The 18464-nt window shown below is 41.8% G+C and overlaps 1 protein-coding gene and 1 long non-coding RNA gene across 2 annotated transcripts; one reads left to right on the top strand and one right to left on the bottom strand.

Moving 5' to 3' along the window:
• Positions 343 to 17997, top strand: SUSD2 (sushi domain containing 2). Its single transcript, XM_021413273.1, is given in 16 exon segments — positions 343 to 375; positions 378 to 582; positions 2259 to 2460; positions 3820 to 3971; positions 4475 to 4642; positions 4888 to 5062; positions 6130 to 6331; positions 7360 to 7445; positions 8023 to 8291; positions 8612 to 8755; positions 9194 to 9349; positions 10784 to 11032; positions 11497 to 11769; positions 12168 to 12350; positions 16464 to 16554; positions 17291 to 17997. Coding segments are annotated over 16 exon segments (2703 nt in total). The 3' UTR covers positions 17406 to 17997.
• Positions 10878 to 18104, bottom strand: LOC110406577. The gene is made up of 3 exons (XR_002443505.1): positions 18008 to 18104; positions 15136 to 15263; positions 10878 to 10964 (listed from the first exon to the last, which is right to left on the bottom strand). It is a non-coding gene; the product is annotated as an uncharacterized LOC110406577 (long non-coding RNA).

Here is an 18464-nt window from a genome sequence, read left to right as displayed (position 1 = left end):
AGAGCTTCTTCCAATATCTTTTTATCGCTCTCATACATGACTTTCATGCTGGCACACATTGAGCAGCAAACATGCTTTCTCGGTGTCGCACTATCTCCTGAACAAAACTGTACTGTCAGCATCTATTCTTTATGGTTTTTCTTACTGATAACCATTTTCAGTACCTCCAGTAAAATTAAAACATAATGCCCTGTGCCACTGACTCCATGGCCCTGAACTTTGGAGCAGAAGCGCTTGGAAAATAAACACATATTTCCTTCTATTTTAGAAGAAAATGTAACAAAATGATGTATAGGAATTATACTGTCTCCCTGGCTCCCTTCATCATTTCCTGAATGAGAGATGACCTCTGAAAAGGAGCATTTCCTTCACTTTGTTTTGCTTCAGTGGTTTACAACAAACCTTTGAACAGTGAGAATCCCTATCATTTCTGGACACGTGTTTCTATAAAAGGCTTTTCTCTCTCTGGCACAAAGGCTATCACAATCAGCTATCCTGAATCATCTCAACAAAACATGAAATCTGTTGGTGCAGGTGTTTCTTTATTCATTCTCTTCTCCCTTGCTGCCCTTTGGAATACAGGTGAGTGGCTTTCAAATGTTTTTTCTGCTTTACTTCCAACATGGTCAGGTGTTCTAGGGGGAGAATTAAGGATCCACATCCACATTCACATATTATCTCAGGATGAAGGATGTAGTCCAGCAAAAAGAGAGAGAAAGAGGGGTATTTTACTACCTTTTCATTCTCTTGCTCTCTCCACACTACAAAAAACAAATAGCCCCTTCCTAACTCTCCCCCCTGAGTGAAAACAAAATTCAGTGACATTTTCTTCTCCTTTTGACAGAAAATGTCACAGCTGAAGCTATGACCATAATTATTTCTTCCTCTTCTAGTCTCATTCATACATTGTCAATGACCTTTGAGAAGTATGTCAGTCCATTGAATTTTGGAACGCAGTTGATTTCTCTGCCCTAATCTGCTACAGCCTGATCTTCTGTACTTCCACATGCAGGAAATCCCTCCTGTCTCAGTTCCACATATGTGGTTACTGCTGTTCCTCTTTGTGGGTCCAGCCAGTACTGAGGATAATCCCCTACTCCAAAGAGGCAGATACACATACTGTACTCACGATGTTATCTCAGCAAGCCACACAGTCTTACAGTCTGCAATTGTGTTAGTAACCCTCCCCTAATCATATGTTTATCAGTGGTCCCAGCTTTGCTACATTCATGGCCAAATTTAGAATTTCTGATACTTAGCAAGGTCATCTCAACTTTACGTGGTACTGTTGACATAGTTAACAAAGTGTTGCTCTCACAAGATTCAGCTATCAAAGGATTCCACTCCACAGAGTTCCAAATTATCTGTGCAGCTTGTCCATCTCACTCAACTCCCTCTTAATTGTGAAATCCAGCCATTCCTCTATCTACTTCTCACTACTTTATTTGTTGTACTCAGCAGTTTTTCATATAATGTCCGATAGTGTCTACTCAGCCCTCAGCCAAGGCCCTGGTCATCTATCCACTTACCTAATTATATTAACAGCTTTGTTGTTAAGGTTAAATTCAAATAAAATGTACAACAGGAAGAAATCTCAACTTTCATAATCTCATGTTGGATCACACTTTGTCACTAATGTTAATTTTTCATTCATCCAAGAGCACTAGCCTATTATCATTGATTCCTGTTATCATTTATAAGGAAGGAACTGTTTACAGTGAGAGCGGTGAGGCACTGGCACAGGGTGCCCAGAGAGGTGGTGGTGCCCCGTCCCTGCAGACACCCAAGGTCAGGGCACGGGGCTGTGAGCACTGATGGAGCTGTGGGTGTCCCTGTGCACTGCAGGCAGTGCGACCTGGTGGCCTCTGGGGGGTCCCTTCCAACTCAAACCATTCTATGACTCTGTGATGATTCTATGATACTCCTAGAAGTGTCTATTACTAGTGACACTACCTAGGTAATCTGGGGGAGGGGCGGGGGGTGCTCTGGAGATTTATCTTTCTATTAGAATAAAAATACCCATAGAATTGCTGAAATTATATACAAGTGTATTTTTCTAAACAAAATGGAGTAACATTAGTGCACAGGTGATTGTTGCCTTCATCTAACATAAACAGCCTACCTCATTTATTTACAGCAGTTCTTTAGGTGCTGTATGGCTGTTTCAGAGAACATCTAGAAGAGCTCGATGACATTCCTGACAATGTGTTGTTGGTTTGTTTGTTTGTTTTTCTTCTTTGATTTGTTTTTTTAACAAGGAGCTCAAGACTCTTGTTCAAGCCAATGTGGGAAGCTGCTTGGTACCTGTTCTTGCCAGGAGATTTGCCAGTCCTTGGGGACTTGCTGTCCTGATTATAATGAATTTTGTCTTCAGATTTCTCCATACTCAGGATCTCTGATGGGAGGCAAAGACTTTTTGATAGAAAATACAGCCTTTAATACTTCTGTGTTAATGTGCAGGTGAGCCATGATTTCATATTGCTCTGCCTAAGGGAGCTTAAACTTTCTAACCTCACTTTCTAACTATAGGCAGTTGCCTCAAATCAAGACTTGCCTATGCAAGAGTGAAAATTTATCAAAATTCTGAAACCTGCAAAGGTTTTGCTGACCCTTACCCTCAAAGATACATGCTGTCTGTATTTCTAGGTAGGATGACTTCCTGTAGGTTGAGTTACTGTGTGATACAAATATTGCTCTGTTAAGTCATTCCCTTAGCATATCACAACAATGACTTTTCAAAAAGGGTTTCTTTTCTGAACTTTTTGTTGCTAGAGCAAGAGGGAATGGCTTTAAACTAAAAGAGGGGAGATTGAGGTTGGATGTCAGGAAGAAATTCTTCACTCAGAGGGCACTGAGGCCCTGACACTGCTGCCCAGAGCTGTGGGTGCCCCAGGCCATGGATGGGCCCTGGGCAGCCTGAGCTGGGGGCAGCCAGCACATGGCAGGGGTGGGGCTGGCTGGGCTTTAAGATCCCTTCCAACTTATGCCATTTTATGATTCTATGATTTGAATATTTTTTTAACATTCTATTTAAAGAAAAAGCAATATTGATTTATTAAACTGAAACAACAAGAAAGAAAAGTGAGTAGACACCTTATCCTTTTTCCTGCAAGACAAATCCTTGATTCTCAGTATGTCAGCCTGTAACATACTTAAGTACACATCACACATGCTACACATATGGTACACCACATTTTAATAGCCCTGATGTCCTTACATTTTTTCCACAGAAGGTTCTGAGTCAGATTTTAGTGTCCTTCCAATCTGCATAGCAGCATTTGAGAAGATTTTAGTTTTTCAACAACTGCATACTTTGAATTATGTGAGCTGTTGCTTTATCACAGCCAACACAAATTTCAGTTTGGATGAGCAAAGATACTGCTTCTTGGCAGACCCCAAACTTGCAGCAGTACTTGGAATAGCTCTACAGTCCCCATACACCAATCCTGAAGAGTCACGGGGTAGGTTTATACTAAGGATGCCAGGCAAGAGTCCTACTTGGAAGCAGATGGTTAATTTACAAGCAGTGAGTTCTGAGTTTGTTACTAATTTATCTTGTCCCTCCCATAATTAAATTGTAAATCCAAGGCTTGCAACTTGCTGTGTGTTTGTGCAGTGCACAGCAGAATCCCCACTGCAGTCGTAAGTACAAAGTACACATGAATTTTTCCAGTTTATTTTCACTGATACAAGCAAAATAGCCACGAGACTTGGAACGACTTGCACATGACAATAGCTCGCATAATGAAACATGACTGAGACATTCAGAATTTTTCTGCTCTCATCAATGGCTCTGAGAAATGTTTTCAATATCCACAGATTCAAGCAGCAAGTCATAACCAGTGGCTATGTTGATAAGGATGGAAAAGCCCACTGCCTCTCCCCATTGCTGTATGAAACTGGTTTCATCCCCTTTGAAGTTTCTACAGATGGCGGGCTGACATTTCCATACTCTGGAACTTGGTTATCAGGTTACTTACTTCAATCTGTGATATCACCCTTCTTTCTGTATTCTTGCTTCACAAAAACAAGATAAGTTTTTCCCACTTTCTTAATGGGCTATTTGGCCTCAGAAAAGTCATTCTTGATCCCCTTGCGGTAGTTCATATTTTGAGAGGTGAAGTTTTGCAGTGAATGAGTTCTGGTGTCATTCAGCAGCAGCATTAAGTCATAAAAGTGTTGCTCAAAAGTGAGGCTGACCAAAAGAGTTTCCTTTTTGTAGGTATTTATATTGGGAAAGAACTGTGCCCCGCTGTTGTATCCCAAGGACTACATGCATTACTAGGGGTTGTATTCTCTCATCTCCAGTTTACTCTTTTTCTATCATGCATCCTGTTAGAAAACACGCACAGAGGAAATACTGCTAAATCTTACATACTGTAATTGCAACTTTTCATAGCTATGCAAGGCAAAAATGTCATTATTTTGTCATTAAATGTGACATTTTAGGTTTTTCTTGTGTTCTGTAATGCAGTACATCACAGCAAGGTTTCGGGTGGAGAAAAATGCACATTGGTCAATGAGACAAAATGGCAATACTATGGCACTCCTGGCACCGATGGAAACTTAACTCTTACCTGGACACACCAGGCACTTGCAGCATCCCATATCAACATAGAAGTCTGGGGGTACCAGGAAACAGGTAAAGTGACTCTTTTCCTACCTGTGCACAGGCAGTCACCAGTGTAACTTCTGTACAGAGCTCTATATATCATGCATTCACTTTCTCCAAAGCTACAAAAAGAGATCTGCAAGTACAGATAAGTCATGCTTGTAATGCCAGCTTTGCTCTTCAGTTCCACATGGGTTGAGGCATTTAATTTCAGTCATGTAGTTAGTTAACTCTTCTTTCAGAGCATCTAAATGGATTTTCTTCCTCTATGACAGGTGACAGTTACTCAGAAAACTGGCATGCTGAATGGAAATATCTTTATACCTTGGCAAGAGAAGCTCCAAATACAGGGACGTATTCTTTCATTCCTGTTCCTGCTGAAGCAAATTACAATACTTGGGACTTTGGAATGTTGAGAATTACACCCAGCACCTATTCTGATGGGCAAAGGCAAGTAGATCATGACATTGCTTTATCACAGGTACCCTATTATTACTTCTGGTAATAAATTTGCTTTCTCCTTTGACACTTAAAACCAGGACTTGGGCTCTGTTTCTCATGAAAAAAAATCTAGCACATCCACCTCAAAAACTATAACTTCTACCTTTCGGGCATAGACCTCATCTAAAGATAAGTATGTGATTATTCAATTACTTACAGTAATCATCACAATGTGAAAATTAAGAACCGACACAGTATTTAAGATATCTAATAGGAGATACCAGCTCTCATTGCTCACTTTAGGCATGTTTTCTTTATCTTCTTTTTAATGAGAGTAGTTTCTCTGAGGATTAGTGTTACCTTGTTGTTGCAATTTTATTTCTTCAACTTTACCACAGTTTTATTGCTGAACATGACCTTGGATGGCACCGAATATTTCTTTGCTTAGCTGGGGTCCCAGCCTCTCTCCCCGTCTCAGCCTTTTGCCAATCTCTATCCTGTTCCCTGGGGGCAGAGTGAGAAAGAGAGTACACCTTGACATAGTGCAAGCACTGTTGAAGTGCAAGCCATAGCCAAAACTCGAGTGCGTTACCAGCACTACTTAGTCACAAGGTGCAAGTTTAAAACATAGCTCTGTTCAGACTGCTATGAAGAAAATTCCATCCCAACCAAACCTAATACACTCTTGAACTAGGACATCTGTTGCTATCGAACATGATAATACTGGGGCACAGAATTAGATATTGTTAAATCCAGACTTCCTCCATTTTGGCCTAAAGGGTCTATGATGTGAAAATGCACAGACAGAAAATTTGTCTCAAGAAAGGTCCATGTAAACCAGGATCAGAAATGCCAAAATGCATTCCTGGTTATAGCATCTTTGCTGCATGCTGTCACCTCACCCTTAAATCAGGAAAATATTGATTTAATTTGACTTTCTGAAGAAAAAGAAAGAAGTGACCTTCATATCAAAAGACCACTTACAAGATGCAAAATACTTCATAATTATTGATGCCAAAACTTTGCTTTTCAGCGATCAGATATGGGTTTTTTTGCTTTTTTTTTTTTTTCTCCAGCAACACTCCATCAGTCTGGAGCCCAGCACATGCATTGGCTTGGCACCTTGGGGAAGACTTCAGACACGAGCCAGCTGCATGGGCAACTGCAAAATGTATAGAATGGGACAGGAAGGAAGAAAAGCTTCCAAACTTCATGGAAGAAATTATAGATTGCCCTTGCACCTTGGCGCAGGCAAGAGCTGATACTGGCAGGTTCCATGTAAGTTATTAACCTATCACCCTGGCCTTGTACAGTTCCAAGCAGAAGTTGAAGGACTGCTATACTCTTCCCCACAGCCTTGTTCCCTGCTCCATAACCTTCCCTGATACCAGGGTCAGGCTGACAGGCCAATAGTTCCTCCTTCTGACCCTTCTTGTAGATGAGCATTACATTAGCAGGTCTCCAGTTGTCTAGGACCTCCACAGTTGACCAGAGCTGATGATGGACAGTGGAAAGCAGCTTGGCAATCACCTCTGCCAGCTCCCTCAGCACCCTTGGGTGGATCCCATCCTTCCCCATAGACTTGTGACAGTCCAGGTGGAGTGGCAGGTCACTGTTTCCTCTCTACCTAGTACACCATAACTCACTGCAAACCTTTCTATCTTATATTTTGGAGTGCAAATCCGCAGTCATAAAACATTATTTCCTGTCTCCTGCATTCTTCCTCCCACTTTACTGGTAATGAAGAACTGACAAAAGCTAAGAAATCAGTTGCCATTTCATTTTTGCTTTCAGACAGTGCTGACCTGAAGACCAGATGGAATAACTTTCTCACCAATGATGGTACCAATGATGGCGGTCTGTTCATGCATGTTAAAAGAAATAGGTTGGATATTTTTAGTAACCATCATTTCCTGTTTAGGAAGCTCCAAATGTGATGTGTATTTTAAATCATACACACAAAAGCACACAAAGAGAAAACAATAAACCTATTGCACAAGAAAAAAGATGGTCGGTATGGCACATTCTATGATTGTTACGGTTGAGTTCTCTATTTAGCTCCATCTGTTCTTCAAATTCTGTTGTAACAGACTGCAAAAAAGCTGAGGTTAGACCAACATGTTGATACAATCACATCAGCACTACATTTGCTGTTTCTTCCTGTCTTTCTGTGATACCCAACCCATAGCCACAACCACTTTGTTTAGATTTTACACGGACCTTAGAGACAAATGGCTGGGAGAGAACATGAAAATAGAAAGGACAAAATGAAAGCTCCCTTAGGCATGAGCACTGATCTTTTTCAGACAGATTACGGCTGTGACATTGAAAAGGGAAGTGTGTGTACTTACCACCCCGGTGCTGTGCATTGTGTAAGGGCCGTTCAAGCCAGGTAAAGAACAGTTTTTGAAACCGCATTTTTTTAATGACTTGTTTCACCTCAAAAATCATAGCATCACAGAAGTCAGGAAGGTCTCTGTAGTCTCAGCAATCAGATTTAAGGCAATCACTGTTTCTCTCTTGCTCCCTTATTACTCCTCATTGCTGAGATGAAGTTAATGCCTTAGTCTTACTAGGCAATTAATTGCACTGTGCTGGACCTCAAGATACATAAACAAGCAGTAATATCTAAAAGCAGTTTGATTAGACTTAATTAAGCCTTTTTTGTAGTGGCTGTTTGTTGCACTTGTTCTCTCAGAATAATGTTAATAGTGCTATGCATGTGTGGCCATAAGGCCTACACAGCTTCCCTACTGCCTTGGTTAAAGCCTCCTCCCACCCAACCCCCGATCCAATCTATTTCATAAGAGCAGAAACAATAGTATTTACTGATAATGCACCTTTTGTGGATGTCATGTAGAGCCTGGTAACCAAAACATCTATTCACGTCCATAAAAAGGTGACCATTCAACACAAATGGACTTCCCAGAGCTGAATGGTGACTTTCCTCTTCCTACATTTCTCAACAGCCCCCAGTACGCAGCAGGACAGCAGTGCTGCTATGACTCCACAGGGACCCAAATCCTCACACAAGACTCCACAGGAGGCAGCACGCCTGATCGAGGCCATGACTGGGGTGCACCACCTTTCCTGAAGCCCCCCCGGATACCTGCCTTTTCACATTGGCTTTATGATGTTATCAGCTTCTATTACTGTTGCCTGTGGTCTGCTAATTGTCACTTCTATATGAAAAACCGGCCCTCTAGTGACTGCAGGACGTATCGCCCACCCCGAGCTGGTAAGAGCTTCAGAATTCCATTATGGAGTACAGATTTTTCATGCAGTTTTGGCATTTAGAATGTTCGTGCGTGTATGTATGCATTAATGTCAATTGACAATACTGAGAACACAATATCCTGTAGAAAATATCCATAAAGGTTTCAGTTGGCCTGTCAGTGGCAAAAGCTCTGTTTTTTAACTGCCCTGCAAAATGTTTGGCTTGCGTACCATATTAACTTCTGGAACCTAAATAGCTGAGATTTGGTAGTTAACATCCATGGCTCTTGATGGACTGTGGGCTTTTCTTGTTCTCATTTCTCTTTTTGCTTTCAAAAATAGCATCTGCCTTTGGGGATCCTCACTTCCTCACATTTGATGGTCTGAACTTCACTTTCAAAGGACAAGGGGAGTACACATTGGTAGAATCTGATCTCACATCTCTAAAGGTGCAAGGGAGGACCCAGCAGGCACGCTTTCCCAATGGTAAGTTGGTAAGAGAGGAAGCAGTGATGATAAAGAGCAGCTTTTGAGGTTGCTTGATTCTCTCTTCACAGTATTTGTCCTATCTTCTCCAGTCTTCTTTCTCCCTCTCCCTACCTGGTTCCTGAGCAATGACTAATGTCTCTCTGGGCTGTTCTCCTATTTACAGGCTGATAATCACCTCACACTGATGTTCACCTCACACTGATGTTCTTATCAGCAGAAGCATAATTTGTTTTCTCAAAGTAATTGTGTGTGCACTAGTAGCCTGCTACTTTATTGTATACAGACACTTTATATGTCTGGGTTTTGTGTGTGTTTTTTGTTTTTTTTTAGTTTGTTGTTGCTGTTTCATTGCCTGTATCATTATAACCTTCCATACTGAGTTTAGTTGATGCAGTGTATCTTGAGGAGTCATTTTTTGTTTTCTTTTTTTGGAAGGAACTCAGGCTCAGGTGACAGGACTGTCTGCAGTGGCCATGCAGGAGAACGACTCTGATACGATTGAAGTACGCTACTCAGAAGATTTGAAGCTGGAGGTCCTGGTGAATCAGAAGGTGGTCAACTTCTCTGAGCAAAGTTGGATGGACCTGGAAGGTTAGTTACAAATACCAGCCTTGAAAGCCACTGTGTTTCTGTGGAGCCCTTCTGTAGCTAAAAGAAAAAAAAAAACCTCTCTACACGCATGTGTTTTCATTCTATTTTCAGTGCACTTGAAAAACAGGCTACAGGTCACTCCAAAAATTAAATGTGGAGTAAAACAAAGGACAAGCGATATCCCAGATAACTAGATCTTATTATCTGCCTTTCCTCGGTTGTTGCCAGATTGAGGCAGAATCAGTGGTAGTGAATAGATGGCGTGGACCTTGGTGAAAGATAGGGGAAGCATGGGAAAGAATGTGCTTTCCATCCAATCTGCCTTGCTGGCCGTGTCTTTATACAGAGAACAAATCCCTCTTGCCTTCAAGACTGATTACAGCTACTCCACAGACAGGAATTTAAGTACCAGAATTATGGGCCACAAATCTCCTTCCAAAGAGCTACAGAGAGATGTAGCAGGGAGATGTAGTCCAGGTCAGAGCATCACATCCCATTACTTTCATGCCTTTCAGCGTTGCTGGCAGTTAGCATAGCAGTATTACCAACACAACCTGCAAAGAGGCAGAGTCATTGGATTTGCAGAAGGCTGGCATCTTCTCCTCTCCCAGAATGTTCAAGTAAAATAAATGACAGCCTTTACCAACAGCTGGTGCTTTCCTGAACTTTCGGGGAATGTGTAGAGAAGCATGAAGAGAAGGAAATCCTGGCAATGGTACTGAGATGTTTGAATTCAATGCCTGCTTCATCCGTGTCATCTTCCAGTGTCTTGTGGAGCAAGGATTTTCCTTCTGATTCCATGGAGGATGAATAGAACTAAAAACTCCTTACTCCTGATTCTGCTTCGAGACTACTGTACTTAATGCAAAGAAATCCACCAAGCAAAACGTAACACAGCAAAACATAACCAAAACATAGCTGAATTTCACATTTATCTATTAGGAGCTCTCCCAGTTGGTCCGATGTTATTCTTCTATTCTGACTGGGAAGAGGAGCCCTATTAGGGACAAGACAGTCAAGAAGAGAAAACTTGTAACCACAGAGAGCAGTGTTTCCAGCTCACAGCTGCTCTGTGATGCAATCATCTCATACCCTAAAGGTTTTGCTCTGGGACATTGGAATAAGGCCCTGCAGCTTATTATATTTACTACATGCAGCACATTGGTCCCTTCTTGCTACAACTCTGTAGCAGCCGCCTTACCACTGCCATAGGTGTACACATTGCTCCTGTCCCGCAAATTTTCAGGGCTGTGCTCCTCTTCTCTTCCAAAAACATGGTATGGAGGTGTGGCCTCCTTCTAGATGCTTCTAAGAATGTAGCCCAGAATGGAAGGGAGGAAATCCCTTATGAAAGAAGAAGCTAAAACTGCTGATAAAGCAATCTGTTCACGTTGTGCGATTAGCTATTTTGTCCCCATCCTCTCATCGTTTTAGGTCTCTTCCTTCATTCTGCGGCTGATCAGAAAGTTACAGTGATGTTCTCTTCTGGGTCTGGAGTGGAGATCAGGGGAAGCGGAGGATTTCTGACCCTGACAGTTCTGCTTCCAGAGAATTTTATGAATCACACACAGGGGCTCTTTGGGGTGATGAACGGTAACACACAGGATGAGTTTACCTTCAAGAATAAAACAATCATGTCGGTTCATGCAAGTCCCCAGCAGTTGTTTGAGTTTGGAGCTAATTGTAAGTGATTTCTCTGGTTGTCTGTTATTACCTTTTCTTTACAAATTCAAAGCTGTGATTTACAGGCCAGAAAATTTTCTGTGCTAAGCAGCCTATTCCAACTGAAAGATAGATGCTTTTCCACATGGTTAAATGGGTAACAAGTCTAGCCAAAATGGATAAAGGCAGAATCATGAAAATCCTGCTTCTTTTTATTACCATTTTGCCAGCATCTCTGTGAAACCATAGCTCCACATTTATTGGGATTTTTATGTAACTGATCAAACATTAACTTTAGTGCAATGATAGGATGCTGCATGCAAAAAAAGGAAAACAATCTTGAACTGGAAGGAAGATGCATTAGATAGAGCAACATGGATCTCTTCTAGCTCTGGTTACATTCATCTAATAAGTACCTGGCAGAAGGTTGTGTAGGTCTGTAGGCAATGTTACAAATGAATCTCTTTCACTTTCTGTCTCCCAAGGGGCTGTCGAAAATGGAACTTCTCTCTTTACTTACGACACAGAGTTTTTATTGAATGATTTTTTTTATGGGGAAAAGCACAACGCCTCCTTCCTGCCAGTGTTCATTCCTTATGAAGACCCTGCTGACCCCTTAGTGGAGGAGATGGTCTCCCTCTGTGACTCTGACCCATTCTGCAGATTTGATGTCCTGACAACAAGAAGCCTTCAAGTGGGAAATTTCACAAGACTGTCTCATCAGAATCACAAGCAGCTGGTAGAAGATCTAGAGCCAGGTGAGATGGCATTAAATAAAGCTTCCCTTTCTGCAAGCACCTAAATAGCTAAGGCCACCTGAGGAGGTTTTACTGAACAGCAGGTTCATGCATTTGTAAACACTTACCAGGAGGAATCATCTTTTTTATCAAAAAACAACTCTAAACAGGTAGGGTAGTTAGACCAACATAAAATACACTTTTTTTTTAACCATTTCTTCTACTACTGCACCACTGTGTAGAAGAATTCTTGTCTTCATTTTTTATTACTTTACCTTATCGTTAAAAAAATCTGAAGGCATTTCAGTTAGCCTAGAAATCTTCATCTTTCTGAGTTGCCACTCAAATGCCCTTTGAATCACGGTGACTGGGATCCACTAGTTCAAACCCAAAATAACTAGATATTTCTCTTTTACTAGTGATTTCTTGTGGCTGGCTGGATCATCCAACCAATGGAAGGAAGGATGGAACTAACTACCTGCTGGGCTCAGCCATCCATTTCATCTGCAATCAGGGCTATGAACTCACTGGATCAAAAGAAAGAATCTGCCAAGTGACTGGGGCCTGGTCTGGGGACTCACCCAACTGCATCTTAAGATCAGGTCTGTTTCCTTTTAAATGTTACAAACTGCCACCAGAAGTCATCACCATGAATGAGGCAATCTCAGTATATGATAATGGCCCTTGACAAAAGCAACCTCTCTTTTCTGGGAAGACATTGGACATGAGATCCCTGCACATCTAGAAAGACTAATATTTAAATCTAAACAAGAGGGTGGGGATTTGTTTCTTTCTTTTTTTTTTTTGAGTATCTACCTTTTCCTAGGGCCTGGGGCTATATATGCTCCTCTTTCTCTGCATTTGAACAAAAGGATCTGTTTCTCAAGTAGACAATCTAAAATACTTTTCAAACTCAGACTAAGTATGCTAATAGTATCCTGGGCTGCATTAGACAAAGTATTGCCAGATGGTTTGAGAGAGCTGATCATTTCCCTCTGCTCAGCACTGTGGAGCCCACAGCTGCAGAGCTAGGGCAGTTCTGGTCTCCCCAGTACAAGGGACATACTGCAGGGGGTCCTGCAAAGGACCGCAAAGATGATGGAGGGACTGAAATCTCTCTCTCTTATGAGGAAAGGCTGAAAGAGCTGGAACTCCTCAGCCTGGATGGGAGAAGGTTCAGGGGGATCTCATTAATGTCTATAAATAAGTGAAGGGAAGGTGCAAAGAGGGTGGAACCAGACAGTGCCAGGACAAGAGGCAATGGGAACAAACTGGATCACAGGAGGTTCCCTCTGAACACCAGAAAACACTTTTTTGCTGTGATGGTGACTGAGTGCTGGCACAGGTTGCCCAGAAGGGACTGCTGAGTCTCTGTCACTGGAGATATCCAAAAGCTGTCTGGATAAAGTGCTGACCAGTTGGCTCCAGGTGATCCTGCTCAACTAGGGTGATTGACCAAGATAACCTCTGGAGGTCCCTTCCAATAAACAGCCTCTGATAACAGAGGGCAGACATTGCACCTTTCTCTCTTGCCAAGCTTCCTCTTCAATGCTTGTTGAAGGCTTCTGCTGTCTTTTGGTTCCACAGGACTGTGTTATCTCAGTACAGAATCTATTATTCTATTGCAGCAGAAAATTATTACCCCTATTGTGTCACTATTATGAGCTTACCAATTAGCCTGTATTTTTTGGACTTAGTAGCTATTAGGCTGCCTCTACAAGTTACAGAAAAATGCCTGCCATTTTCAGTTTTAATCTGGATTTATTCTTCAAACGTCCTCAAGATGGCAATGTCTCAAAGCACAAGGGTGATACCGGACCACACGGCATTCTGAAGCACTTTTAGTGCTGAGTTAATTGGTCCTGAAACTACTCATCAAATAAATCCAGTCAATTTTTCCCCATTTTGAGCACCTTCCAAAAACTTGGAAAGTGCAGAACACATCAGCAATGAATTCTTGTCCACATACATTTCATGGTTCACAGTAATAATAGATCATTTGTCAGAAGATTGAGAAGAATGAAATCTCTACAAAGTAGGGCCAGAACAGTGGCAGAACGTTTTGCCAAGTTGAAAGCTAAGATCATTTTTCCATTGCTGCTGTCAGCTGCATACGTACTGGATAGGAGCCAGACAGTCTCAATAAGCAAACTGCTCACCTTTACAGAAATAGGGGGGCAAAAAGCCAGCCCTAAAAGATCGGAGGGAAAGAGTTAAACAGAAATTACCTGCCTTCAGAACAACGGAGACATGCCATTGTCTTGTGGCTAAGCATAGAACAAGGAGAAAAGGTTTCAAATAAAAAGAGAGGAGGTGTAGATTGGATATAAGGAAGAAGTTGTTTACAATGGAGGCAGTGAGGCACTGGCACAGGGTGCCCAGAGAGGAGGTGGTGCCCCATCCCCGCAGACACCCAAGGTCAGGGCACGGGGCTGTGAGCACTGATGGAGCTGTGGGTGTCCCTGTGCACTGCAGGCAGTGGGACCTGGTGGTCTTTGGGGGTCCCTTTCAACTCTAATGATTCTATGAACAACAGAATGAATGTTTTTCAGTACATGGATTCTTGAGATATGGCAAAGAACAACAAGGTGTAAAAGTATTTCTTTTATCTGATTGTAACATTCCTTACTATTTGGTGTTGTAGTTCATTTGTAGATGAGCCCAAATGATCATTTTTTTCAGCCTCAGGAAGCTGGAGGATGGCAATGCTCCCCACTCTAGCAGGATATCATAATCAAGACAACATAACATTCAAATTGCACCTACAGCCCTTCACTAAGCTTTCTGAACACTGTGCCCCAATAATGGCATTTGTATCTAGCCTTGCTCCCTCCTCTTTTGTACCAGAAAATATGCCACTGGTTAACAGTCTCTGCCCGAGAAGGCCCAAGTCTGTCAGGGGAAGACAGGCAACACAGTCCAAAATTCCTCACATTTAAATTAAATTCCTTAAATTAAATTTCCTTACATTTAAACTTCTAGCATTTTTACGGCACATACATCCAGTACTTGCTTTCCCCTAAATACATTTCAGCCTCCATTCTAACATACCGTTGAAATCCAGCACTGATTTTCCTTGTGCCAATTCTGGATTCAGTACAGTTACAGAAAATATCTTCATAGTGTTACAAACTGTGTTACTTATGCTGGTTTTCTTTACTGTCTTCCTCTTCACGCAGCAATATGCTGCTCTTTTGCCAGCACCCATTTCATTAAGCTCTGTCACAGAGGGCCATCTTTACGCCAGGAAAATGCTGGCAAAATTAATGGTCAGTGCTTCCAAACTTCTGGGAGCCAGAATGGGAGACCACTGGCCTAGCCACTGTGATTTGCGGTCAGATTTTTGCTTCCAGCATGAACTATTAGAACACTTTCTTAAATGCTGACCTCCTTCAAGCTGATCAACAACACAGGACCCAGGCTTGTGTTACTGTCTGCTTCCGAAGGTGCTTCTTTTCAGTGCTGTTCTCATTGCAGTACTGCAGTCTTGTGGCACATTGGACTCAAGGTCTGTACTACAAATCATCAGGGGCTTTAGTTACTTACATGCTTCCCCCCAAGGAAAAAAAAAAGAGCTAGAGAAGTTACAGGGAAGGCATGAGGACTCTGAAAATTGGATAGGAAGAGAGGCAGAAACAAAAGAAACGTATACAACAGTTACTTTGCAAAATCCATTTCTGCATTTCAAAAACAAATCATGCTTTCAGGCCTGCGTGTTGTTACTTTTGCGTTTTGCTTCCTCGAATTAAGGTTTCCATGGATATCCTCTGCTAATAATTACTCCTGCTATGCTTCTAATTACAATCCCTCTGCAAGGCTTGCCAGTACCTCAGCAACCTCTCTTCATAGCATATCTCATAGAGGGAGAAAAAGAAACCACCCAGCTAAAAAAGAAAGGAGAGCAGAAAAAATCAGAAGTAAAATGTAACCGAAAACTGTAGCATCGTCACAATATGTACACACATCTACTCTATTTGTGACAGACAATGATTTGGTGGTGTTAAGTGCAATCTGTTTGTCTCTTTTGTTTCCCAGTTCTTCATTTTTAGCTTTCATTTTCCAGGCTGCGTGCAAATACAACCCTTTTGCGAATGCTGACAGAACTCTCATTAATTCCATGTACTTTTTTCAGATGAGGATGAATTATAATGGAATTGCTATCCATCATTTCCATGAGACTGGCTGCAAAGCATCCTAAAATTGTGAAGAATAGCCCGAGACTTAAAATTAAAAACAAAGATCTTAATTTAGAGACAATTCACCACCAAGGCAAACGACCAAGGCCAATGGTGGGCTCTCATCACTTGACTCAGAGGGGGCTGTCTGTAAGGGCTATGTAGGCCAGGCAGAAGTTTTGGGGCTTTGTACAGGAATTACTGAGTGAAGACAACTTTTAAAGCTTTCAAATTGGGAAAAGGAAGGAAAACCCATCATTTGTTGGAATTGGTAGTTGCACAGAAGTGTTGCAGATTGATGAAGTCAGCTACAGTTTAGCCACCAGGCATCCTCTTTGTGTTAGAACAGCTTTCACAGCCACCCACCCTGTGAAATTATGTGAGTTCCATTGCTCACTCATAATCAGTTTGTTCCTCGACCACAATGAACAGTAAAATACTCAGTCTATATACACTGTTTAAACAATTGTTATGATTATGTTCAAACAAACTGATATGAAGACAAATAACATCCTCCTGTTCCATTGTGTCTTTTTTCAGATATTAAACAATTAATTATTCTCGGCTGTATATTCGGAGTTTTTTGCATTGCTGCTGTGACTCGTCTAATTCTCCTATACAGAAAAGATAGGTAAGAACTCAAGTGGGCTGAAAACAAGAAAGAACCTGATAAAGAAATAGCAAGTGTTTTGACCTTATAAACAGTTTTCATCAATGGCAAAGAAACTAGACAAGATCTTCTCCTGCTGCTGTCTTTTTTTTATCCAGGTTGAATATTAGGAAGAATTTATTCTCAGAAATGCAGTCAGGCACTGGCACAGGCTGCTCAGGGAGCGGTGGGGTCACCATCCCTGGAGGCATTTAAGGAGAGGGTGGATATAGTGCTTCAGGACACAGTTAGTGGGCATATTGGCAGTAGTTGGACAGGAAGATCTTAGAGGTCTTTTCCAACCTTCATGATTCTATGATTTGATGATTTAAAATATCATGCCCTGATGGCTCTTGTGTCCTGCTAGAAAACTATGAAGCAAAGTTGGAAGCTTATTATCAGGGCAAACAAACATGATTGGTTGATTGATTCAGTCAAGAATGGGATTTTTCATCAAAATAATGTATTTGTTGAGCAGTAAGGCTATCTGTGAGAAGTGCTCTGCTTCAGGATGGGAGTGCTGATGATGCCAACAGGTAACTTGGATCTATCACTGAAGGAACGCATTGCATGGTACTGTCATTTAGCACTCAACCTTGAACATATTCCCACTTTTAGGGTTGTCTTGAGAATGCTTATGTCTCTTGTGCCACAGAGATAAAGAGAATTCAAGATATAACACTTTGCTGCTTTTTTTTCTTTGTCTTTTTCTCACAAGACGCAGAGCCAAGCAGAAGCTTGTTTCAAAGGATCCAGTGACACCTCAACAAGAAAGAGCAAAACTTCCAGATGAGTTTTCCATGACACGTGGAGAAAGCATAGCAGAGGAATAAATTGTCCACAGCAGTAATAGAAACAACAGTTGTACATAGTATGAGATCATTTAATTTCTGCTTTCAATATAACGACTGTCCAATTGCATGGGAAATGCTAACTAACTTCATGGGATTGTATCATGGCAGACTCATCCTACTGTGTATCATAAAGAAACAATATTGCTCTCAAAGTTACATGTATAGGTTTCTTCTATCAGTCACATTTCAGACAACAGAACCAAAGTTTTGACAAAATCAGAAGAGTTTGTGGTTTCTCTGTACTTTTCTTCCTCTTGCCTTTCACTTGCAAGCTGGTAAAATGAAAATAATCCTAGCCTACCATACTAGCCATGATCAGAGAAACACACACCTTCCCTGGGGCCCTTTGCAGCTGACTTAGATAGGAAGGCTGCTCTGAAAGTAATGCCTCCTGTTCCATGATGTTGGCCTATGCCATTAGAGGTGGATGTTAGCAGAACAGCAGTAGGGATTGAACCTTTGTAAGGCAACGGAAAGCATAGCAATGACAGTGGATCATCAAGGTCCCAGGCTACAGCAAGAGAATATTTGCTCAAATGCAACAGCTGTAGGCACAAAAATAAAGGAAAGAATCTGCTTACCTTCAGAAGAACTCCAGTACACAAGGATCTCCAGCAAAATAGCCTCACCTCCCCCTGCCAACTCTTAAATGAGGTCTGGGAAAGGGTGGAGCCAGGATCCATGTCACTCAGTGCATTGCATGCACCTGAGCTCCCCTGGGTTGGCCCTGCCTTCCCACCAGGTGCTCAATCACTGGTTCAAGCTGTGCCTTAGCATTTCTGCTACAACCTTCCCACCAATTTCCTGTTCCATCCTGTTGCCGTGTGACAGATGGCAGCAGAGGGGCACTCTGACAAATGATGTCTGACATGAAAATGCATATGAAGCAAAGGTGTGGAACTGAATTCCTCCATGGGGAAAAAATGCTCCCCATTGACATTCATCGACTCTTGGTGAACATTTATGGAGACCCAGCAGTGGATGTGAGCGCCGTGAGGGGTGGGTCCCATTCGCCATGGCCATGCACAGCTGGTGCAG

This window comes from Numida meleagris, chromosome 14, assembly GCF_002078875.1.
Source record: "Numida meleagris isolate 19003 breed g44 Domestic line chromosome 14, NumMel1.0, whole genome shotgun sequence".
NCBI lineage: Eukaryota > Metazoa > Chordata > Aves > Galliformes > Numididae > Numida > Numida meleagris.
The sequence above is the reverse complement of the archived record's forward strand: the minus strand, read 5'-3'. Positions and strand labels throughout refer to the sequence as shown.